The sequence below is a fragment of the Astatotilapia calliptera genome, chromosome 20 (assembly GCF_900246225.1).
Source record: "Astatotilapia calliptera chromosome 20, fAstCal1.2, whole genome shotgun sequence".
NCBI lineage: Eukaryota > Metazoa > Chordata > Actinopteri > Cichliformes > Cichlidae > Astatotilapia > Astatotilapia calliptera.
The window spans coordinates 15,065,608-15,090,351 of record NC_039321.1 but is presented as its reverse complement, the minus strand read 5'-3'; the positions used below and the strand labels follow the sequence as shown (position 1 = coordinate 15,090,351).

The window sequence follows — 24,744 nt, the reverse complement described above, 5'->3', positions numbered from 1 at the left end:
CTGTCATGTTTGTTAGTGAAGCATGCATTCTTTCAGTCAAATCCTTTGTAACTACAAATACATACACGAGTCACAGTGGCTTCCAGGCAGGACCAGAATGGGTTTTGGAACCAGTTGCTCTGATACACCAGACACACTGACACGGTGGTGAATTTAGTCACTTAAAAATGAATTTCTGGCCACATGAGGCTGGAAACAAGTTCACCACCTTATAAAGCTCACATAGATATATAAAGATGCTGAGGCTGGGCTTGTGAAATGTGCAAATGTGCCAAAACTAAGCAACAGGTACAACAGGTTTGCGGTATTTTATATATATGGAGATCATGTCAATCTTTCAAGGTGACATTATGATTTTTTGACTGTCCTGCTACGAAATTAGGCTAGTGCAAGCTTATTTTGGGTTTGGAATGTTATATCGTCTGAAAACCACCCTAACCTTTAGTCAGAACTCTGATCACCAGATAAGTGGAAAGTGTCTGTATCTGTCTAAGAGCAAGGGGCATGTCCAGATCTACATATCTATGTACCAAACTTGGTACATTTACTCAAATACCTAAATGAAACAGACATGTTTACAAATGCTTTATATACTTATTTATATACATATATATATTTAATGGTTTATACCTTGTGTTGTGGGGGGTGGGGGGGTGGGGGGGGGGAGAGTTGTGTGTGTGTTTCTTGTTTCTTGTCTTGTTTTTATGGACATGAAGTCTGCCAATAAAGATTGAATTGAATTGAATTGAATGTGTTGCACTGTATTCAAAAGGATGTAAACTGAACTATGTAAATCAAGGCTCTGTACCTGAAGAGTTTGTATTTGGAGCTGAAGGCCTTGGGACAGTGTGGATGTGAGCAGTGGAAGGGTTTCTCTCCTGTGTGACTCAAGGCGTGGAGCCGGAGCTTCTCTGGTGAGGTGAACAGGGCCCCACACACCAAACACTCGTTCCCACTTGCTCTCCCCACCTCTTCTCCTCCTTCCTCCCTCTTTCTCTCTTTCTCCCTGTCTCGCTCTCTCTCTCTTTCTGTCAGGGGCAGTGGGGCGGCGCTCCCAAACAGCTTGGCAGCAGTCCGTCGTCCCTCTTCCTCCGGCGTCAGTGCGGTAATACGGTGTGAGGCATCGGCGGCAGCAGCTGCCATGGCAGCCCTAGAGTGCCGCTGCCATGAAAATTCACTTGTAGCTCCCCTGCCTCCCAGGCTCAACTTGGGAAGTTGCAGGTCAGGGGTTGTTGAAAAAGAAGACAACACAGATCTGATCACAGAAAGAGCCAATGAGCCACAGGAAACATCGAGGTAAACCAAAATCTGGGGTGAGACAGAACATACAAGCTTTGAAACCAGCTGCCTCGAAGCTTGTGGAAACACTGCACACACTTCTTATAAACCCTCATTTTACCTGTTAGTGAAAATCTTTCTTGCCTCTTCTTTAGATGCTCCTCTCCTTCACTCTGGTGCTCACCCAGTCCCAACAGCTATGGTTGGTGGTGAGTGGGAAATACTGCTTCGCATCTTTACTGTGCTGTGGAAGAGAAAGCAAAAAAAAAAAAGAGAAATTAATAAATAAGACAGTCAATGCAGTATCATAGTCACATAACAAACCAAACACCACCCAGTCAAGCTGAACTTGAAACATTACTCAGCTCACTAGTCAACAGCTTTGACTTGAGTCATAATGTAATTTGCAAACTCCACTTTGAAAGCAAGCTTCCTCTGAGCTCACTAGGGGGAGCTGAATGATAAGACTGATCAGCAGAAAAGCTGTTTTGTAAATGATGATTCCTGTTACAGCCACAGGACCTTTGTTTGTGCACCCATTAGTGAAGGCCAAATGCAATTACATAGCTTCATTCCTCATCATGTGTGTCTGCAGATGACAGATCAGGGCACAAAGCCAGCTTTGTGCGTGCACTTGTACATGTGTGTACTTAAAGCTCTCGTAAGCTTTTGGAAAGCACACAACACTGAAGCAGCACTGGGGTAAAGAAAGAGAGCACTGGTATGGGTGGTAAAGCGTCTGGGGGTGGCTTGTGTTTACAGCAACTGAAAACCTGCACTACCTGTCACCCTGATAATGACAATGATGATTAATGACCATGAACTATGAAGTCAATCCTAATGAAAACCAGCACCAAAATCCTGGTGTCCATGAACTTGTGTTTCCGAGAGACCGTATGAACTTTTTTTTACTCACGCTCATCTTTGCATTCCCTTGTTTACCCTCAGTGGCCTCTGTGATCAACCTGTGCAAGCTAGCATACCAGCCAAGTCCAAGGTTGAGCATTCCCAATACTGATCTCAATGCCAGGCATGCTCTGTGCTTCAGTCATGTGAACAGAGAGTGTATCTGAGTGTGGTCTGCATGTACAGACCTCTGTGCAAAGATGCACAGAGGTCTGTACATGCATGCAGAACTCCAAATGTACCGGTATCTGCATTGATGAGCTAATGAAGCTAATATGCTGGAATTTACTTTGAGCATGTTAACATTTGCTTTTATGAGAATTTGACATGCACCGATATGCGCTAAACACATGACACAAAAAGGCTTTCACAAATTTATTTTGGCACAAATACTTTTGATGTTAACTGAACTGTTAAAAAAACATGTTCTTTCCACCTTAAACTGGACAAAACTATTGCAACAAATCAAATCTTTCAAAGTTTTTCTTTGGCTCCTTTATCATTCATTTATAGTCAAGTCCTTACCTGACTGTTCATAGAACAGACAACTTATCAGCGGATCATTTTTATAAAGCGACAAAACCATGAATCACTCAAGCACAGAAATAGCACCTAACCCAACCCGTAATGAACCAGTGCTATATCATCACAGAACAGACAACTGAGCATTTAACCAATTTGAAATTGTTTAGGCACTTTTTTACTAGACAATAGACAAAAAGTAGAAAAACATACAATGGAACACTATTGGTCATGGTTTAGCCTCTCCAGAGCCCAGACCTCAGCACAACTGAAGCAGTGTGGGAAGATCTTCATAATGGAACAAATGAAAATTCCTGAAGACTACTTACAAGAAAGCTTTGTTAAAAAAGCACAGACTGTGTTGAAGAATAAAGGTGATCATATTGACTTTCAAACTTGTTAGAATTGTACAAACACAGTACTGAACTGTGTGCGTGTGTCTGTAGTCATGTATGTGTGCTGTGTCTGTAATTTCTTATCTATAACACACCTTTAACACGTCTGTGTGCTCCCGTATGTTCTAGTGTGTACATGTGCATTGATGTGCCCTCATAATACATGTGTTTACAGCAGTGGTTAAGAGGAGCTGACAGCTACAGCGTTATGTGGTGCTCATCACCCAGCAGGGGGTAAAACCCATCCCATTGACCACCCCCAGGGAGCCAGGTTCTATTGTACAGCCTACACACACACACACACACACACACACACACACACACACACATACATACACACACCGCACATTCCTGGCCTGAACCATGCCGTGTTGCCCTACCGTACCTCTCTACTCTGCACACAGCACCATGCACAAACACACAAACAAAAGCATGCACAAAGATGGTGTACGATCCACCAAGATTCCTGGCTGCACACAAAAGTCAAGAAATGTGGGGAGGGTGCAGCTTGAGGGTGGTTATGAAGATTTGGACTTTCCAATATTCCCAAGTTTTTGGGGGAAATTGAATAGTATATTGGATAGTACAGTAAGGAGGGGAGAAACCCCACACACCAGGTCTCACGTACATCAGAATTTATGAGTGATGCTAGAGGCTTTTCATCTTTAGCCTGTGTTGATAATTGGCATGTCACCAGTACAAATACTTAACACAACAAACTTGGCAAAGCATCTTAAAGACTGACACCCCGACCTTTAGAAAATGTTTTTTGGGGCTCAGTGAAGTTCCTGTTCCAACAACATTGAATTATTAAACAGTCATCATGAATGTTAACACACATTGACATAGCAATTAACCACTTACTGGCAGTCCTGTTCTATTAAATTCTTTTTTTTAGTTCATTTATTAAACACTGCAAACGTACTCCCATGCAGTCCTCTAAAATTCAAACTGCACGAAGTGGATGACATATGTGTTTGCTGAATGCTGAATGGTTGAATAGTAATAAGTGGGCCAGAATAGGGAACGGAGCGACAGCAGAGTTCACCGACACAGGGACAAAAAAAAACTTAAAAAAAAAAAAAAAAAACAGCATGAAAAGCACACTTCAACTTTCACTTCAGCTCTCTGGATGTTATAACTTTACTCTTCTCTGAGCCTGGATGATGGACCAACAACAGCACAAGCAAGAGCGACCCACAGAGTGGTTGTACCACATACTTTGTGCAATGCCTCCATTTGACATCAGAGCTCAGTGCAGGCAGACAGGCCAGTGGACTGCAAACATGCTCTCCCTGCTGAACCTTCACACACTCTCCTACATCCATTAAGTAAACACCGGTCTAATACACTTTCATTTGCATGGTTCACATTATGTTAATTACATTGTGCAAAAAGTTGGAGCTACGACTAAATTCTTTATATTTTGCTAGAAAAATAAGTGAAGCTATTAATTGAAAGAGGCAGAGAAAAACATGTTAATACAGTTTATAATGTTAATGTTAGCTTGAAAGTAATATTTATTATGACCACCTTCATTCTTTAACATAGCCTGAACTCTCTTAGCCAAGCCAAGTCTTCAGGAACAGTTTTCCAGACGTCTTGAAGACCACTCAAAGCTCTTCTTTGGGTGTTGCCTGCCTTTTGCTCTGATGCTCCCACAGTGAATCAATAATGTTCAGGTCTGGGCTCTGTGGAGGCCAGTCCATGAGTGATGGTACTCCATTGTGTGTTTTTCCTGCTGTTTGTTTTTCACACTGCCAATGCTATTATTGAACTGGGAGTGCAGTTTGTATCATTGCCATGCTGGAAAATTAAACTGTTGACAATCAGACTCTTTCCAGATAGTTTTGCATTGTGGATTAAAATCTGATGGCACTTTTCTACATTTTGACGAAATTCCCAACACCACTGGCTGAACTGTCCCAAACCATGATAGAGCTTGCACTAGTTTTTAAATATATCGATATGTTTTTATAAGAGATATGAGATGTGACAATATTGTTTATATCGATATAGTCTAGGTTACGTTATAATTCAATTCACCGTAATATTACCGTATTGTGTGTGTGTGTGTGTGTGTGTGTGTGTGTGTGTGTGTGTGTGTGTGTGTGTGTGTGTGTGTGTGTGTGTGTATAGGGACCACAAGTGGGATCTGTTAAGGGACAGGTTGCAAAGTGGATTTCAAACAAGGCTGTCAGTCACGCAGTAGAACCTGGGAACACAGCAGCTGCAAAATCTGTCCTTGTTATTATGCTCAGCGTCTTTTAGTTTACATTTTGAATGCACAATTGTGAGCTTTTTGTTATGCACAAAAACAACATTGTTTTATTTTATTCATGGAGCATTATTATTTAATAAATGTGGCTAATTTATTTCTGAGTAATTTTTTCATGTACATCTACGCTGTATGTTAATAAAAGTGCCTGTGTGACATCTGGGACACAGCTTTGACTAAGAGCACTTTTTTTGTTCTTACTTTATGGCTTTAAAAAAAATATCGCGATATACATTGTATATTGCCATCCAGCTAAAGAAAATCGAGATATGAATTTTGGGCCATATCACCCAGCCCTAGCTTGCACCATGTTTTTGGCTGTAGACACTCACTGTTAGGCCTCATTTCTAACCTCTACCATATATAAAACAGCGATTTCAATCAGAAATTTAGACATTTGTATTTATCACTCCATAAGACCTGTTGTTAGGTACTTTTTAAGGAATAATAGTTTAGCATATGGATTAAACAAAAAAAACAACCTTCTTCTGAAGATCTTGATGTACAAAGACTGGACTGAAAAGTATTTAAAAAGCAGCCAATGTCCAATGAACAACTATTAAAGCCTGGAGAGCACTCAAAAACAACATTACAGCAGGTGAAAGAAAAAAAGATGGTGGCTCAAGACATTTGGCCAATATCAAGTTTTAAAAAAATTACAGGGTAAATCAAAAATGAACTTTTCAGAACTGAGCAAGTGTTAACCAATCAAAAAATATATTAAAAAATTTAGTTCCACGAGTCTCTTGGATACATTGGATTTTGGCAATTTACAGTGGAAAATGTGTGAAAGGTCTGACTAAAATTTGATGTATTTTCCATTTTCAAAGAATGCTTATTCCAACATGAAATACTATCAAAACATTTGTAAACTAAAGAAGTCAAACTTTTTGTGAAGAAAGTGCCATCTCTTGGTGGCACTGGAATTGAGCGAAAGGGGTGTGTTCACAGTCGATAGCAGATACGCCCCAAGAGAAGGCATAGGTACCGTACTCAAAGTGGGGGGTGGCTGTATCTGTAGATGGGTGTCAAAAAAAGTTTCAGCACTAGAAAGGTGAAAATCTGTCCATCAAGTGTTTACTGGTAAAGGGTATAGTCATGATAGAGGAAGCACATTCTCCTCAACACAGTGCTTTTTGTTACTTTTCTCAGAAAAAAAGATTGAAAATAAAAGAAAAGTAAGAGAATTTATAGGACAAAATGTAAAAAACAAAACGCAAACCCCCAAAACAAAACAGAAAAACAGAAAGAAGTTACATTATTTGACAGCTTAGGGTTACAGCTGGTATTCTCTCATCCTAAGCGAACACAAGAGCTAACAACCAACTATTTATCTTCCCACTGTAAAAGTGCCAGAGATAGTCATGGCAATGAATCTGAACCACTTTGCTCTCAGCAACACAACTCAGCTTGTCCACAGTTTAAATTTCTGGCTTTTAAAAAGCTCTGCAATACAAAATGATTGTTTTTAACCATAAAATATTCTATGGCATTATTTGTATATTCAGGTGTATACAATAATAGACTGCACAGCAGAGCTAAGCAACAAATTGTGTGACATGTAACTAAATGAAACAACAAACTATTTTTTCATTTATTTACTTTCATTTACACTTAAAATTAAATTTCCAGCCTACAACAAATCAATTTCCCACTAAAATATGAAACGATAAACCTAAACAGACTGATTACTGACTAGTACGCATTAATAGGGATGCACTGAAGGATACTGGAACTACCAAATTCCGACTAGTAGATGAGCTTCCCCGAGGACCTTCATTTTTAATAAATGTTTGATTTTGTGGGAGGAAGCCGGAGTACCCGGAGGGAACCCACGCAAACACGGGGAGAACATGCAAACTCCACACAGAAAGACCCCGGCCTGATGGTGGAATTGAACTCAGGACCTTCTTGCTGTGCGGCAACAGTGCTAACCACCGTGCCACCGTGCTGCCTGTCTGTCCCTGTGTGTTGGCCCTGCGACAGACTGGCGACCTGTCCAGGGTGTACCCTGCCTCTTGCCCTATGACAGCTGGGATAGGCTCCAGCGCCCCCCGCGACCCTGAAAAGGATAAGCGGAAGCGAATGGATGGATGGATGGTTTGATTTTGTTTGATGACAGCGTCTTTTCTGTGCAACTCTTGCGTTTTATAATGCGTCAACACTAATATGCCAATGGAAAACAACACGATACATTCTGTGTTGTATTATCTGTGTATCTATGTTTTTGTGATTCCATTCCTTCTGGTCAATCGTTAAGTAACTTAAAACAGATTCACCTGTAAAAGAAAAACAAACTTTTCCTGAAATTTTGTAATATACCAAAACTAGGTGTTTTAGCATCTGAAGTGTGACTTTTTTGTCTCATACGGCAGTAAACGGCATATTGTTGGATTCTGGATGAAAGACAACTTTTAGAGGCACTTTGAGAAATTTGCATGGACACTTTCCACTATTTTGTGACATTTAAGAACCAAACATTTAAGTCAAGATGTGAATTCAGTTATTAATTAATAATGAGAAATAACTGGTGATTCCATCCCCAAATGTCAGTAAAGGATAAGGACCATCTTGTTTTTTGCATAACTACAAAAACTTAAATCGGTGAGATCACACAGCAATTCATCACCAGGGCTTTCCACCAGCATGAACAGAACTGCAACCTATTCCAACCACTAATCTTACTTCAGCGTGATTGCAAAGTAACAAACGCACTGCTGTAGGATGGAAATTCACTCCCCAAAATAGCAGATGCCGTAGCAGCAAACACTACACAGCACATTCACATGGAGCCTTGCTTACTTCCCCTAATCAAAAATGTTGAAAGCAGAATTGAACCGCCTCTTTCCAACCGCCTGGGTGTCTTTGGTTTCTGTCCTGGATGAAAGAGCTTCCACATTCCTTTCCTGAGGGGTCAGAGGTCAGCCTCTGCACTGCCTGCCTGCCCGCCCGCCCGCCCGCCCTAGCTCCCGCATGCTGAGTGACTGGTATTAACCCCTTCGCTGCATGCCTCAGCCATATTGAGTAACAGGGGCTGTCAGCTTCTTTACGGTCCTGGTAGCACGATGCCAAGGACCATTCTGCAGAGGCCAGGAGCCTCTGCAGAATGGAGATCTGCAAAGTAGGACACTGTGGGTGCAGAAGCGGCTTTACCATACAGGCAAACTAATTATAGAAAGTGAGTTCAGCGTCCGGAGCTAAGGTGACAACAGCCGCACTCATGGGGAGAGGAGGAGAGGGGGCAGGGGGGTGGGTGAAGTGCTCTGTTGCGCAAACATTTCAGCTAATGTACAGAAAATAGTTCTTGTTGACCCAAGAAAGGGCATCCAGTGCAGCAAAAGCAGGCACAAGCAGCAAAAACAAGGTGTTTTTACAAAGTAAAAGCCTCTAAATTCTATTTAAGAACAACAGGGTGCACCAATCAAAGCATGCTGAACATAAAACCAAAGAACAGGCGCATTTGAGTCTGACCTGCAAAGGGAGTGTGCAAAAAAAACGTTTTCCAAAGGTAATACAAAGTGATAAAAAAAATCCTAGGTATGGACTAAGAAACTGTGGTTAAACGTCAGTGTGAGGAACAGTTCAGTAAACAAAGGGAAAGATAAGAGGAGGGGGCTACAGAGGAGAGAGGTAAGTAAAAGAGGGACAAAGGGATGGTGAAAAAGAGAGGGAAAACTGGAGTCATTTTCAGCGGTGTAGTCAGGGGTCTTTGCATCAGTCAAGTGACTCCTGAGAGAGAGCCAGACAGAGAACGAGAAAGGCAGAGAGAGACGAAACCTGGTGTGTAGGGGGTGGTGTCAGAGGACCAGACCAGGTCATGGTTTACTGACCACATTGACTAGGTATAGAAGCCAGGGAGGCTTAGGGTTAGTGAAGGCAGCATGCCCACCGTCAGCTGACGCACTGCACAGTCACAAACCAGGGGCTCAGAGGAAAGCACTCCAAGGGATCATTAACACCGCCCAAAAGATCACTGGCTGCCCTCTCCCCACACTGGAAGTTCTACACAACGCCCACTGTTTTAAAAAGGCCCAAAACATCATAAAAGACACCTCACATCCTGGCCACTCCCTGTTCGAACTGTTGCCCTCAGGCAGACGGTACAGGGCAATCAGAGCAAGGACTAATAGACTCAAACACAGCTGTTATCCAACTGCAATAACACATCTGAATACTACAAAAAAATGTCCATCACGCCACTCTTGTGTTAATCTATGCACGGTCTGAAGCATGTGTGTGGGAATGTATGTGAATGTTTTACTGTTATATCTTATTAGTATTTTAAGTATTCTATCTATTTTATTTATTGAATTTTATTGTTTTATTTATATTTTGATATTGCTAGGGATGATGCAATGATCGGGGACCATTCTTAATTTCGTTGTTCTCATGACAATGACAATAAAGTTTCTGATTCTGATTCTGATTCAATTCCAGTTCAACAACAGAAATCTGGAAGGTAAGACAGATAAAGGTACAATAGAAGTATATTGGGTGGAGTTATGGGTTTAAGCCTAATACATGGTTTCTGCATCCATCTAAACTTGTGAGACTTTTACAATCTTCAGACATGTTCCACACATGAGCATCAAAAAATTTCAATATCCCTTCAACAGCAAGAAGAGCAGTTTTGGTTATTGTGTTCTGTCTTAAGTCAAAAAGTTATGTTGTGTTCAACTGGTCAGTAAGAAATGTGAAAAGCAGAGTAAATACAGGCGTAAACAGCACGTGTTTAAAAAAACAGTTCATGAAAGGTTTCTGTGAGCCCCGGTGTCAGCGTCACATGGCAGAACAATTATAGCAAAAATCACAATCACTTTGGTCAACACTCTAACTCATTCATTAATATGACAAACCATCATGGAGTTACTGAACTTTAACATGTTTTTACTCAACATTTCCCTGCACAGTAAAGATTGTTCAAATGACAAATTACTAAGTTAAGTAAAATAAAGAGGTGATGGGAGACACATGGGAATCTGGTTGGTAGTTAGACCCACAGTAGGGGCTTTTCCTGGTAAAGCTTGTTTTGCAAGGACAACCAACGTCCACCACATGGTTTCTGGAGGTGCTGATAAAAGTAAAGAGAACTCTGGACAGCAGAAAATCTGAGTTTGGTGGAGAAACTCTGAGCAGAGAAAGTCATCTACAGGCAACCTTCCACAGGTCCAACATATGGAAACCTTCTGAATTTTGGATGCTTTTTTTATACATAACTATATGTGTTAAGGTCTTATGAGCCTGCTGTTATTAGATAATTTTACACATAAAAAAACGACAAAGAAGTAATAATAATATGTTTCAACTACCTGCCCACTTATGTCCAGTAATTACTGATTATAGTAAGCTAGATCATTCTTTGCCGTATGTGAACAAAGTTAAATCAAACAAATTGTAGTGCTTAACAAATGTATTAGACCACCTGTTTTTGAACTAGGAAAACATGCAGCAGCTGCAGACTTCTGAAAGCTATGAAAACAGTAATACCACACGGTAGGAATAATGGATCGTCATTATCATGTAACCTTCAGAAGGGGCATTTTAAAATGACTTGACAGGGAATTCTCTTTGAACCTGGTGAGGCAACAAATGTAAAAGCACACTAAGAGCTGCTCAAACCCTTCATCTCTCTCTCTCTCTCTCTCCATCCTTCCTCCCACCTCCTCCCCCCAGTTTCAGTTCCTCCCCTGTTTGACTTTTTTGAGGCTATAGACAGGGAGGGTTGGGGTGAGATGAGGAAGAGGAAGAGTTTCTGCCATGCCAAACCCTCACTTGTCCCGGCAGTTAGCGCAGGCCACATTGGGTCGGGATGTGGCCATAAACCCAGCACCCATGCCCCGGTGTCCTGGCTAAAGATAGCTGTGGTCTAACTTGGGGGGAGGTGGAGAAGGCAGGGCTCATCTAACTGCCACCAGGCAACACCTTCACTGCTGCACTGTCTCATTCTGTTACCAACGAGAGAAAAAGAACTTAATTTCCTTTAACTGTCACCAATTTTATGGCACCACAATGTTTGTCTACTGAAATGGAAAATTTCCTGCTGATAACAGAAGTGAACCTCTAACCAGCTCAGGAACTGAATAGGAGTTGCCTGAACAGCAGCTAACTAAAACATATTTGACTGGGATATTTTGCACCCCCTGAACCGCTATTATAAACTATCTTGGCCAATCCTGATTAACAAATGTAACCCTAACCCTGAAAAGTTCGAGGAGAATTTGAAAAAAATGCAAGACTTGGGAGGAACAATTCAAAGCCTTTAATGAAACATTTACATCCTCTTTCAGGATGACAAGGTTTCATCCACTGGACCTGGATGGGAACTAAATTTGGTGAAATTTTTGCTGAATTTTGAAATTATGGGCTTTCATGGGTTTACTCCAAGGACACTCGCAGACTGGCATCCAGAATTCTAAGCAAAGTGTCTGCAGCCATCTTGAAATATCTCAACTAACTTATTTGGGCAGTTATTTTTAAGCATTATCTAAATTCAACAAGTGCATGTATAGAATCGCCCATGAAATCTGATACAAACTGTTTTACCCTGTCAGGTCAGTTTTTGTTTTCTTTTTTAGACAAAGCTATCAGAGGACAAAAATACACATTCTAACTGTTCAAGGACAGTTTACCTCCAGGCATGCTGGAGATTATCTGGACTGTTTCTCTTTTGGTAAACAAACACAGGGTTTGCATTTTCTTAGATGCATTCTGCAGTCCTGATCAAATCAGTGAAACAACTAACAAAAATCACCGTCCCAAGGAACCACATATTAGAGCCCCATATTCTTGTGGTAAATTGTATTTCTATAGCTGTGTACAATTATCTCTTTGACTACTGTGATGGTATTTTTTAATGGTTAAAGTGCATGTTTTCTAGACGCCTATATGAACATAAGGACAGTTTGGGTAGTTGACGAGAAAAAGCAGCTGAACAACAAAAAAATATAACAAACGCCATTGCCCCTAACACCAGTTGCAGTGTTAAGGGTTTTGGTTTATTTCAGCCAAAAAGTCAGAATTTCAGAAACTAAAAGATGCTACATTTGAAATGATGCCTCATAGTTTTTTTAATCAACATGAAGCTATAAATGTGTTTGCAGCACAACTGAGAAACACAAAAATGATGCAGATATGACCAAAGTATTGGCCATGACATTACTAGTTAAATTTAGCCCGACACCCAAACGTTTGTAGTGTTAGACACCAAACCACAGTGTGACTGGAGCAGAACTTTTAACTTTGCAGCTTTACAGATGCACAAGTTATGCTTACAATTTGCTCCTGGTTATTAACCGTATACTGATAACATACAGATTCAATATTGGTTGTCAGCCTTACCACAGATTTAGCCTGATTCTGTGGCTGTATTATTATTATTATTATTATTATTATTATTATTATTATTATTATTAATAATAATAATAATAATAATAATTGCCAAATTCTCTGCAATTCTACTTTGACACAGGGTTGCTCAACCATCTACCCACTCAATCCTTCACTGAGTGGACCTTATCCAGGCTTTTTGATGACTCATCTTCTTTGGACACTGAGTCATTTTTATATCTAGTCATATTACTTAGTAATCATTTTAGTTGTGATATTTCCCAACATGTCAGCCTTTTCATATTATTTTAAAACCATTTTCACTTAAACACAGAGTTTGTGTTTGTTTGATTTATGCAGTGTTTGAACCTTTGTCTGAGAAAACTATTTGACATATTAGCTGCAATTTCTTATTAAACTTTGGCTAAAATATACAATGTGCATCTCTGTGTGTACACATGTTATGTGTGTTTTCTGTTGAGCCACTGAGGGGGATGCGGGGGTCAGCCAGGTTGCTGGGGGTGACACTGAGTCCACACTGACTATTTGACACTGGGAATGTGTCAGTTAGTGATACTGCAGGTCACACACTCTCAGACACACAAACACATGTATAAATACACATACATAAATCTTTTCCAACACTTCCAATTTAACCATACAAGCACACAGTGGACAACTTCCAACGCATGAGGTCATTGTTTTCTAGCCAACTAAGCTACATATTAATACTTTGAGAATTAGAGAGGCCTCCCCCTATATGTTGTTATGGAGAGCATTTATAAACTCACCAGTTAGAATCAGTAAATCAGTGTGACAGTTATTAGCCCTCTGAGGTCTCGGTCAGTGACAACCCCTACCCTGGTTTGGAATCTAATGCTAACCTTATGTTTTGGAGAAAAAGCTAAAGGGAATAAAAAAAAAAACTGCCAAGACATAGAAGAACAATTAAAAAAAATAAAAATAGATATTGTGATAGCATATGGTTAGGGGTAGGGTTAGCATGAATGATTTTCAACTATGTTGTCTGGTATTAGATACTACTTATTCCTGTCCCCACAATGGGCTTAACGTCTTCTAAGTAATTATTTAAGTACACAAATTACAGATATGTAATAAAATCATTTACTTCTCAAGTACAACTACAAACAGCTGAAATCAAACTAATTCCACTCCTGTTGATGTTTGAGCTTCACTGGCTAACACAACAGCAGGCTAAAGGTTCTCAAGGTTACTCTACAACAATAAGATGACCGCCTATGATTCACTTGGTGATAGAAGGAAAAACTCCCTTTTAACAGGAAGAAACCTCCAGTAAAACCAGGCTCAATGAGGGGCGGCCATCTGCCAAAACTTTGTGTAAAGGGAGAGAGACAGAACAATGACATGCTGTGGAAAAGAGCCAGAGATGGATAATAACAACTAATGATTAAATGCAGAGGGCTGTATAAAAACATAGTGAGTATAAAAATGCGAGTGAAGAAGAAACACTCGATGCATTATGCGAAGCCCACAGCAGCCTAGCCCTATTGGAGCATAACTCTGAGCACAAATCCGATTTTTTTGACCCTATGCGACCCATATCCGATCATGGTATGACAGTGTGAACGGTACAAATCCGATATTTTCAAATCCGATCTGGGTCACTTACGTATGTGGTACTGAATCCGATACATATCCGATGTTTTAGAAAGCGACTGCTGTTTGAATGGTCATGTCGCATTAAATCCGTCTTTTACGTCACTGATACAAGACAGACGCCAATTATCAGCACCGGAGAAGAGCCCGAGAAGACATCACGAAGGCTTCCTGGCCATCCAGTGTAGATGTCAGTGAAACTGTTGGGAAGACAACGTGTACATTTTATTTGTACTGTATAATCTGCAGATTCTGACAGAAATCTGCAACTATCCTTTGAAGCACTGCTCCTCTCTAAAACAGCAATAAGGATAATTATTAGATTATTTACATTGTTATGTAAATAACAAAATAAATTAAAGCAAAAATTGGGAAACGTAAAGTCCGAAGTCTTTATATTAAGAGCCATTAGTCAAACAATATTGTTTGCTCTGGGTCTAAACAGAGCGCGTTGTGTGTGACGTCTTCTTTTGTGCATGCGGGCCGCTTTGAGCGTTCACACTAGAGCGCGTTTGCTGTCACATTTTATTTGTAGTGTGAACAAGCAGACAAAAAAAATGGATTTGATCAAAAAATTGGAATTGCGCATTAAGACCTGCAGTGTGAACGTAGCCTAAGGGAGGATTCAGGGTCATCTGATCCAGTCCTAACTACATGCTTTATCAAAAAGAAAAGTTTTAAGTCTAATCCTAAAAGTGGAACAGGCACCTGTCTCCCAAATCTAAACTGGAAGCTGTCCACAGAGGAGCGGTCTGAAAGCTGTTAGTAAGTGATGGCCCAAGTTCCTTGGATAGACAAGAGCAAAGTGGAGCTGTCTGGCCATAACGCACAGCACCATGTTTGGTGAGAACCTCAGTACAAATGCCTCACCAATTGTTTGGGCTCATTTTACAGCGAAAGGATCTGAGCATCAGTCACTGAAATTGGGTCATGCAACATGACAATGATACAAAGTACAGCAGTAAATCTACCACAGAATGGCTGTCAAGTGAAGGAATTAAATGGAACAAAGTGCAGACCTCCACCTGAGTGAAATCCTGTGGTCATAACGCCGCAGTTTAACAGTGCATTGAAGTTTGCAGGTGAACCTCAATGAGCTGCAACAACATTGTAAAGAAGACTGGGAAAATAAATCACAGGGTGTAATTAGTTATTCACATGACTGCATAGTCATTTGGAAACATATGCATTATACTGACTATGTACTGGATATTTAACAGTGTATTATATTAATATTTCAAATGCAAGTTAAGATCAAGTAGAATAGTAAAATCTCTGACCCTTAGCTAAGCCAAAAGATAAAGTTGAACATCATGAACATCTATATTATGATTATTTATACCAGATGAACCACAAAGAAGAAACAAGCAAACAAACAAAAAAAAACTGCAGAGTCAGCGTATTAGTATTCAGGATACAGTGTTTCCGTTGCAGAGCTTTATCAAAATGTTGACATTAAAGACACGGGCAGCATGACTAAATGTAAGGCATGTGTGTCTGTGTTTTCAGCGTGTAAAGGAGTCTGTGTGTGTGGGTGTGTGTGTGTGTGTGCAGAGGTGATTCTGGGGAAAGCCCTTCTGGCAGGGAGTCCTGGCCATGACATGAAGCTCCACAGCAGCCAGAGAAGTGGGCACAGTTCCAGTGGGCGTCACGCCAAATGCCCTCACCCTCTCTCATGTTTAAAGAGCAGAACATCTACGTACTGCAAACTGTCACACTTATACCTCCTCAACTGCACACCTCACATGTATTTTTACTATATTAAATATGCACTTTTGAGCCCAAATAAAAATATCTTTTTAGCAACAAATTTTAACACAAAAATGGACAACAAATGATAATATATCATAATTTGTAGAATTTAGTAATATTGATAAAAAAGATCTGATATTATCTATTATGTTGGCTGTTATATAGCCAACATAATACCACCAACCTCAAAATTTGTGTTTTAGCCACTGCTCCATATGGATAAAAGATTCACCGACCAAACACTTGTGGTTGTGAATGAGACACCAGGCTGCTTTCTAATTCATTCTAATGTGGGCATTTTAACATGGGGGTCAGCCTCAAGTGGCCGTTGGAGGAACTGCAGCTTTTAGCTTTTCTGTGTCAGCTCTATTTTCCAGCCCCAGAAATGAGATGATCTTTTCTGACAAATCTTATAATAACATCCTTGGTCAGAAATACTGAAAAAGACATTGTACAGTCAGATAAAATACTGAACTTTAAACAATGCAAACATGAGAACACTAATGTCAAACCCACACACGGAGTCATTATGTAGCTGCTCTGACACATATAGCTTGTCCGTCTGAGCCAGTCCGTCCAGCCGCTGGGACTCGGTCACTTTTGTTTTCCGTGCTGCTGCTGGCTCTCTCTGATTCAGATGGGGTCAGCAACAAACAATCTCTAAGTTTGGCAACGTCAGCTCAGCTTAAAACAACAGGCATTGTTCAACAGCCTTTTGTTTACAGAAATCTACAGGTTTCAATGAACTCATAGCCTTTTTTTTTAATCTTTCCTTGCCACTCTTGTCCTACAGCTAATTTTCTTCTGTTTTGTCACTAGTTTACTGAATGCACACACACTTGGTCTTTAAAGGATGTTCACGGTAATGGAACCATGGAAAGAGGAAAGTGGTGTGTAGAAGGGGGAGGGGGTTAAAGGTAGAGACTTGTAAAAAATAACATTCTTGCATAAACAGGACCTTGAAGAATTGGGCAGTGGGCAGATTGCATTCTTTGAATTTTTTTTGAAACTCGATCACGTTTAGTGGAAGTGTTGGCTGTAGGCACCTTCGGGCGGATGACAGCAACAGGCAGAAGAGAAGGAGAGAGAGAACATAACACAAAAAGAATGAGATGAAAAGAGTAAGCAGCCATCTGACAGGAGCAGAGCACACGGCAAAACAGAAAAAAAAAGGGCAGATAACACAGATGTTCAATGCGGGGGTATTTCAGTTCAAACCAGCAGCGTGACAGTACTGTAATCATTCAGTTATATGTTAGAATCCTTCATCCAGCTCACTTCTTATATGTGACACAAAGATGCAATATAAATTGGGATACAATAATAATACTTAAAACTAATTGAGGTTATGGTGAGAAAAAACAACTCTGTTTTTACATACAGTTGAAAGCACCAAAGTACAGTGGCTTCATATAGCCAGCCACAAACTGTCCTGTTGTTGTTATTGCACGATGGGCAGATAGAAATGGGTAGTGTTAACAAACAACTGGCAGACTATTGTGAAACCTGGCCATGAATGAGCTCCAAACCTGAGATTTTCCACAACAAAAAGCAATTCAACACTACGACAGGCCTCAAAAACAGAAAGGCCTAGAGTGCAAATCAGTACTTGTCGTAACCTCTATGATTATGGACATAGCATCAGACGATAAGATCAGATCAGCCAGTAGGTGATGGGGAGATGAAAGTGCAGAGGAAAATGTCAGCATACCATCTGTCAAACATGGGGAATTTTAGCTTTTGTATTTGATTATGACACTGCAGATAGCAAAAACATGCCCAGTGTTAACGTACATACACTGCTCTGCATTGCGACCACTTTGGTCTAAGCTGAGAAATGACAACAGCTGTGGACTCTATAGAGATTATGCAGTACAGGAAGTTACACACAGCTAAAGAGAAAGCCCCGTTATTCTAGTCTCCTTATCAGACCAATTTCATAATATTTTTGCTAAAAACAAATTGTGTGCTATTATCCAAATATTGCCGCAAAAACTATGGCCTTTTGGCCATTTTAATCACTTGATGTGTGGTATAGACCAAGATGTTTGTGCTGCAGTTTGGGCAAGTGAAATCCCAGCACTTTTTTAGTCTGTTTCTTACCTCTGATTAGTGAATATCAATCTCTAAAGATTATGGATACATCTTCTTAATCAAAATAGTCTGGAAATTGGCCCAGAACTCCACCCTCCTGTCCAAATGTGAACCAAAACCAACAGGTGGTCATGGTGGCTACATCCATCTTCTATAATGTAATCTAGTTACGGTTTCAGACAGTAGTGATTAAGTGAGAGGCTGCAACAAGACACCGTTTAAGATAAAAAAGGAAGATTTTTAACTGTTCATCATGCAACGATACTCTAGAGCAGGGGTAGGCAACTCCAGACCTCGAGTGCCGGTGTCCTGGAGGTTTTAGATGTGCCCATGATCCATCACAGCTGATTTAAAGGGCTAAATGACTCCTCAGCATTTCTTGAAGTTCTCCAGAGGCCTGGTAATGAACTAATCATTTGATTCAGGTGTGTTAACCCAGGGTGCGATCTAAAACCTGCAGGACACCGGCACTCGGGGCCTGGAGTTGCCTACCCCTGCTCTAGAGTCTAAGAAGAAAAGTAATTAACTGGAAAATAAACCCAGTATTGCATATTTAAAAGTAACACTGAGGTTTTGAAATAGTAGTGGTTTTAGCATTGCACTAAGTACCATTAGCTACAGTGTAAAGCTTTAATTGGAAATTACAACCATTTGTTCTACAAAGTTAGCATTGTAGAAAACTTACCATACTTACCAAACTTATCATTTTGCTGAGCCGTTATGCTTATATATGAGATATTTCCACAAAATTATAAGAACTTCAAATATCTCTTTGAAAGTGAACACTACAATCATACTTTTTTAAAACACTTCAGACCTACAAGTCTTTGGCTATGTCTACACTAATCCGGATGAATTTGAAAATGGCGTTTTCGTCTAAAAATGCTCCGTGTCCACACTATCGTTTTCAAGTGTTTCCGAACAGTTGTTCATCGACACCGAAATGATTGAAAACGCTATGTTCCTGTGTTGCGCATGGGTGAAACATAAGATGATTCGACCGGCGCTATTTCTGTCTGCCGTTTATTTACTTTCCAGCTCTTTGAAACGTCACAGCCAAATGTAAAGGAAAAGCACCATGTTTTTAAATGGACTAACAATGAGGTGGGGTTGTTGCTGCGAGTAACACAAAAGTACAAAGTTGCAAAAGCGAGTGAGAAAGCTATCTGGAGCATGTACCAAATTATATTAATCTTTAATAGGGCTGTCAAAACTGAGAGCAAACAAAACAACTGCTGTATAATGACATATGACTAAAATGCATCATCGTTTTTAAAAGTCTCCGTTTATGCAGTCTACACTGCACCACAAAAACAGCGTTTTCAAATGTATCCGCTTTGCAGAGCGTTTTCAAAAAGCTCCATTTTCCTTGACCAAAAACACCATCTCAGTGTGGACGGAAGGCCAAAGCGGAGAGAAAAAGATGCGTTTTCAAAACGAAAATGTATTAGTGTGGACATGGCCTTTGGCTCACTAGAAAAAGCAAAACGTAAGTAAGGGGAAATCTGGAGACAAGTGTAGAAAGTTTCACTGTGAGTGAGTGAGTGAGTGAGTGAGTGAGTGAGTGAGTGAGTGAGTGAGTGAGTGAGTGAGTGAGTGAGGAAGACTTGTTCAGAGCCTGTGCAGAAAGAGTGCTGAGTTCAGGAGTTATTCATTAACACATTTTTACACAGCTCTTTCCTTCTCCTTTCTTCCAGCCCCCAGAGATAAAAACACACCTTCATTTGCATGACTGGGATGCCAGAGGGTGGTCTTCCACCTCACTACCTCTCCAACACTTTAAATGTGTGTGTACGTAGCAAGGGTGTACATGGGTGGGGGATGTAAGGAATTCTGTTTGAAGCTCTGTCCTTCTCTGGGAAAGGTTTAAATTTCAGTCGGAGAGTAAAATAGTTAACAGACTGCCCTGCATCCATACCACAGCTCTTTATTTCATGCTTACCCCTGCATGAGACCTATGAAATCAACTCCTGCTTCTGCAGGAAGTATTTACCTGTATTCCACTTCAGTACTAAATGGTGAATTAACCTGTGATAAATCTACATATTCATTGGCATCTAGTAGCCGTGCTGCCATCTAGCATACATTAATATAAAAAGATAAATGTACTTCCTGAGGAAGGCTTGTTTTAACCAAGGTTTTTGCCAGTGTATTACAACCCAGGCAGCCTTCTATGGCCTAAAGCACCAACTATAATTTTGTGTTTGTTGACCACGGGTGCTGTTTAAAGTTTCACAGAACATTTTTCAATTGAATTACATTGAATCCCACCAAATCACAACAGTCACTTCAAGGTGCTTTATACTGTAAGGTAGAGAAAAGAAAAGACCTTAAAATAATAGAGTAAAAACCACAACAATCTGAAGACCTCATTTGGCAACAGTGGCAAGGAAAAACTCCCTTTTAATAGGAAGAAACCTCTGGCAAAACCAGGCTCAGGGAGGGGCGGCCATCTGCTATAACCAGCTCAGGGTGAGGGGAGGGAGCAGAACAAAAGATGGAAGAGACGATATGATAAGAGGTGTGTGAAGAAGAGATGCTCGGTGCATCATGGGAAGTCCCCAGCAGCTTAGGGTTATTGCAGCAGAACTCAGAAAGGATTCGGAGTCACCTGTTGTAGCCATAACGGTAAGATTTATCAAAAAAGTTTTAAATCCAAAGTGGGAGCTGGTTCCCACTTTGGATGGGCCTGAAAGCTAAAGGCTCTGCCTCCCATTCTACTTTTAAATTTCCTAGGAGCCACAAGTAAGCCTGCTGTTACGAACTTGTATGTCCGTGTGTTTGTTTGTGCAGGTGCTGTGTTTTTGTCTATGTTAATTTAGCTGTGCCAGGGCCCTGTTCCGATTGGTGCGTGGACTTACTGCCCCGGCGTGATTGGATCCAGCTGGAGGACCCGCCCAATAAAAGGAGGCTGGAGTGCTACAGCGGGAGAGGTCCTCGCATTTCTCTTCATCACCCAGCAGTAGTCCTGTGGTAGCCGCTGGCTGCAGTATACGTGCGAAAATTGTGGAAGTGGAGTGGGTAGGGGTGAGCTGCCGTTTATTTTGATCACCCGTTTTCTCCTGTTTTTGAGTTGGTTAAGGAGGTCAGACTCTGTTTTTATTTTGACTTTATTTTGGTGAGGTCAGGGGTGCGGGATTTGTGTAGGTTTGTTTTGTTTATTGTTTTGGCCTTGGCTCACCCTGAAGTGTTGACACTCCCGTTTTGGTTCTCTTTATTCACCTTGTAAATAAATCACTTCACATCTAACGGATTTGTTGCGTGTTGCGTGTGACTGCTTGGGTCTTGGGGAGGGAAGCGAGTGCCTCGCTCATGTTATGGCCTGGCCCTAGACGGGTCGTAACATGAATTGGGGGCTCGTCCTCTGCCTTTTTCTGTGGGTTTTTGCGTGTGTTTGGTCTGTTGGCGGTTTTCTTGGGTGTGGGGGTGGTAGGTGTGTGGAGTTATGGAGTTTTCTTTGGATGATTTTGTTACTTCGCCTTCGTGGGATAGAATTGTGAAGTGCAGGAAAGCGGATTTGCTTATCATTGCTAGTTGTTATGATGTTCAAGTGTCCTATGGTGCCCGCAAAGCGGTGGTTAGGGACGCTTTGTGTGCAGAGTTGGTGGAGCGAGGCGTTCTTCCTGCCCCGCAGGCAGCTGTAGAGCAGCCTGATGGCGGGGGTGTGAAGGTGGCTCCGGAGGCTGAGCCGGGATCGGATGTCAAAGGGCCTGTTAACGTGCTACCAGCCGAGGCGGACTCTGATGCGGCTGAGGCGGGCTCTGACACAGCCGAGGCGGACCCTGATGCTGCTGGGGCGAAGCCTGAAGCAGCTGAGTCTGGTACGGCCGGGGAACCCCTGGCGGGGCGGTCTACGGAAGATCTCCGTTTGACCCTCCGTATTAGGGAGGTGGAAGCCCGTGCTAAAGAGCTTGAGGTACAAGCAATGCACCTCCGTGTCAGAGCTTTGGAGCTGGAGCGAAAGCCCTCCACATCTGCCTCTAGTCATCCTAGTACGTCCACCGCGGTCCCGACAGGTTTTGACATCACCAAACACGTTAAACTGGTTCCCCCATTTCGTGAGGCCGAAGTAGATTCCTATTTTAACGCTTTTGAGCGTATAGCGGCCGCGTTAAGTTGGCCGAAGGAATTTTGGCCGCTGCTGTTACAATGCAAATTGGTTGGCAAAGCCCAGGAGGTGTGTACCAGTTTATCAATTGAAGATAGCCTGGATTATGACGTCATGAAGAAGACTGTGTTGCAGGCATATGAGCTCGTCCCAGAAGCCTACCTAAATTTAGGAAGTGTGAAAAAACCGCCAATCAGACATTTGTGGAGTTTGCCCGTGAAAAAAGTCGCCTGTTTGAACGATGGTTGCAGGCCAGTAAAGCACAGGATTTCGAGGGGCTGAAAGAGCTTCTTTTGTTAGAGGAATTCAAAAAATGTTTGCCGGACCAAGTAGTTATTTATCTGAATGAGCAAAAGGTGACCTCACTTGCTAAAGCGGCAGTGATGGCTGATGAGTTTACTCTCACCCACAAAACTATATTTTCAGCCGCTGTCTCACAGAATATTAGGGTGGGACAGGAAAGGAAGATAAAGTCACCAAAGATAGGACTGAAAGATAGACAGGAGGATGGTGTTAATCGCGACTGTTTTTATTGTCGCGAACCCGGACATCTAATCGCTGTCTGTCCTGCGCTCCGGAGGAAAGAGCAGCGCAAAGGCTCTAGAAATCCAGCGGGCGTAGGTCTCATCAAAGTTGTCCCTTTGCCTAAATCGCATTCCACTCTCACCCGTGATTTGCACCATGTGGATGCAGAAATAGAGCCACGTTTTAAACCGTTCATCACGAAAGGCTTTGTTTCTGTAACGGGAGAAGAGGGGGACAAAGTGCCTGTTACTATTCTTCGGGACACAGGTGCGCATCAGTCGTTTATGTTGGATAGTGTACTACCATTGTCAGATAAAACTGCTTGTGATTCGGATGTGTTGGTTTGGGGAATTAAGATGAGCGTTCTTCGGGCGCCGTTACACAAAGTCCATTTACATTCGCCCGTGAAAACGGGGCATGTCAAAGTTGCGGTGAGTTCCCAGTTGCCGATTAAAGGGGTTTCGTTTATTTTAGGAAATGACTTGGCTGGTGGGACAGTTTTCCCACCGCCTGAAGTGGTGGAAACGCCTATTTCTTCTGTCACTGAGGTTGCCGCCCCTTTGTTAAATGTGTTTCCTGTTTGTGCAATCACTCGTGCGCAGTCACGCAAATTTGATGACGTTATGGATGTTGCTGACACGTTTATGGCGACGCCAGACGAGAGAATATCTCCCAGCCGTGAGAGTGACAGAACAAAAAGCGATGTGATGAAACTGATGCCAGAGCTGGATGAGAAATTGAATAGGGATGCATTGATAACCGCTCAGCAGAATGACTCATCACTGGCTCCCTGTTTTCTATCTGCAGCTAAGAGTGCAGGAAGTGAATCACCCACTTCTTATTTTTTGCAAGATGGAGTTCTTATGAGGAGGTGGTCCTCTGACCGGTGTGGTTTGCCTGGTGCTACGCAGGTGGTGGTGCCGAAGCCACATCGAGGGCAGGTGCTTAGCTTAGCGCATGATGCCAGCATGGCTGGACATCTTGGGGTGAACAAAACATATCATCGGGTGTTGCGCAACTTCTTTTGGCCAGGGTTGAAAGCTGATGTGGTGGCATATTGCCGTACCTGTACCACATGTCAGATAGCGGGGAAACCTAACAGACCCATTCCACCTGCTCCGTTACATCCTATTCCAGTAATAGGTGAGCCGTTTGAAAAAGTAATATTGGATTGTGTGGGTCCCCTGCCAAAAACCAAATCCGGACACCAATACATACTTACAATAATGTGTTCAGCAACAAGGTACCCAGAGGCAATTCCACTACGCACGCTGAAAGCAAAACCGGTGCTAAAAGCACTACTTAAATTTTTCTCTACTTTCGGGCTTCCAAAGGTTGTTCAAACAGACCAAGGAACGAATTTCACCTCAAAAATGTTTGCACAGGTCGTGGAGGAGTTGCACATAAAACATGTAAAATCCAGTCCATACCACCCGGAAAGTCAAGGTGCTCTGGAAAGATTCCATCAAACCCTCAAAGCTATGCTGCGCAAGTTCTGCGCGGGGTCGGATAGAGAATGGGATGAGGGTCTGCCGTTATTGTTGTTTGCAGTCAGAGAAACCACTCAGGAATCCTTGGGATTCAGTCCGATGGATCTGGTGTTTGGACACGTGGTCCGCGGTCCCCTCCGCCTCCGGGACAGATACTGCCGGTGACCGCGAAAATACAGGCGATCGTTGAGTTTCCAGTCCCACAAACGAGAAGGGCGCTGCGCCGATTTCTGGGAATGTGTGGTTATTATAGAGGGTTTTGTAAGAACTTTGCCACTGTCGTCGTTCCTCTCACCGATTTGATCAGTCCGATGAAGCCTTTTGTGTGGACGCCTGTTTGTCAGACTGCTTTCGAGTCTGCGAAAGCATTACTGTGCAGTTCCCCTGTTCTTACGGCCCCGAATTTCATGTCCCCTTTCAAGCTCGAGGTTG

General features: G+C 41.9%; 1 protein-coding gene across 3 annotated transcripts in view; it reads right to left on the bottom strand.

Moving 5' to 3' along the window:
* The window catches only part of plagl2 (pleiomorphic adenoma gene-like 2), a 49,398-nt gene that overhangs the window by 1,952 nt on the left and 22,702 nt on the right, over window positions 1–24,744 (bottom strand). Inside the window, exons 2-3 of one of the 3 annotated variants that reach the window (XM_026153334.1) lie at window positions 1,400–1,522; window positions 809–1,308 (exon numbers count right to left, since the gene is read on the bottom strand). In XM_026153334.1, the coding sequence (XP_026009119.1) occupies window positions 809–1,143 (335 nt within the window). In that variant the 5' untranslated portion in view covers window positions 1,144–1,308; window positions 1,400–1,522. The remainder of the gene's footprint in view (window positions 1–808; window positions 1,309–1,399; window positions 1,523–24,744) is intronic. The other 2 variants (XM_026153333.1, XM_026153335.1) reach the window with 2 other exon arrangements.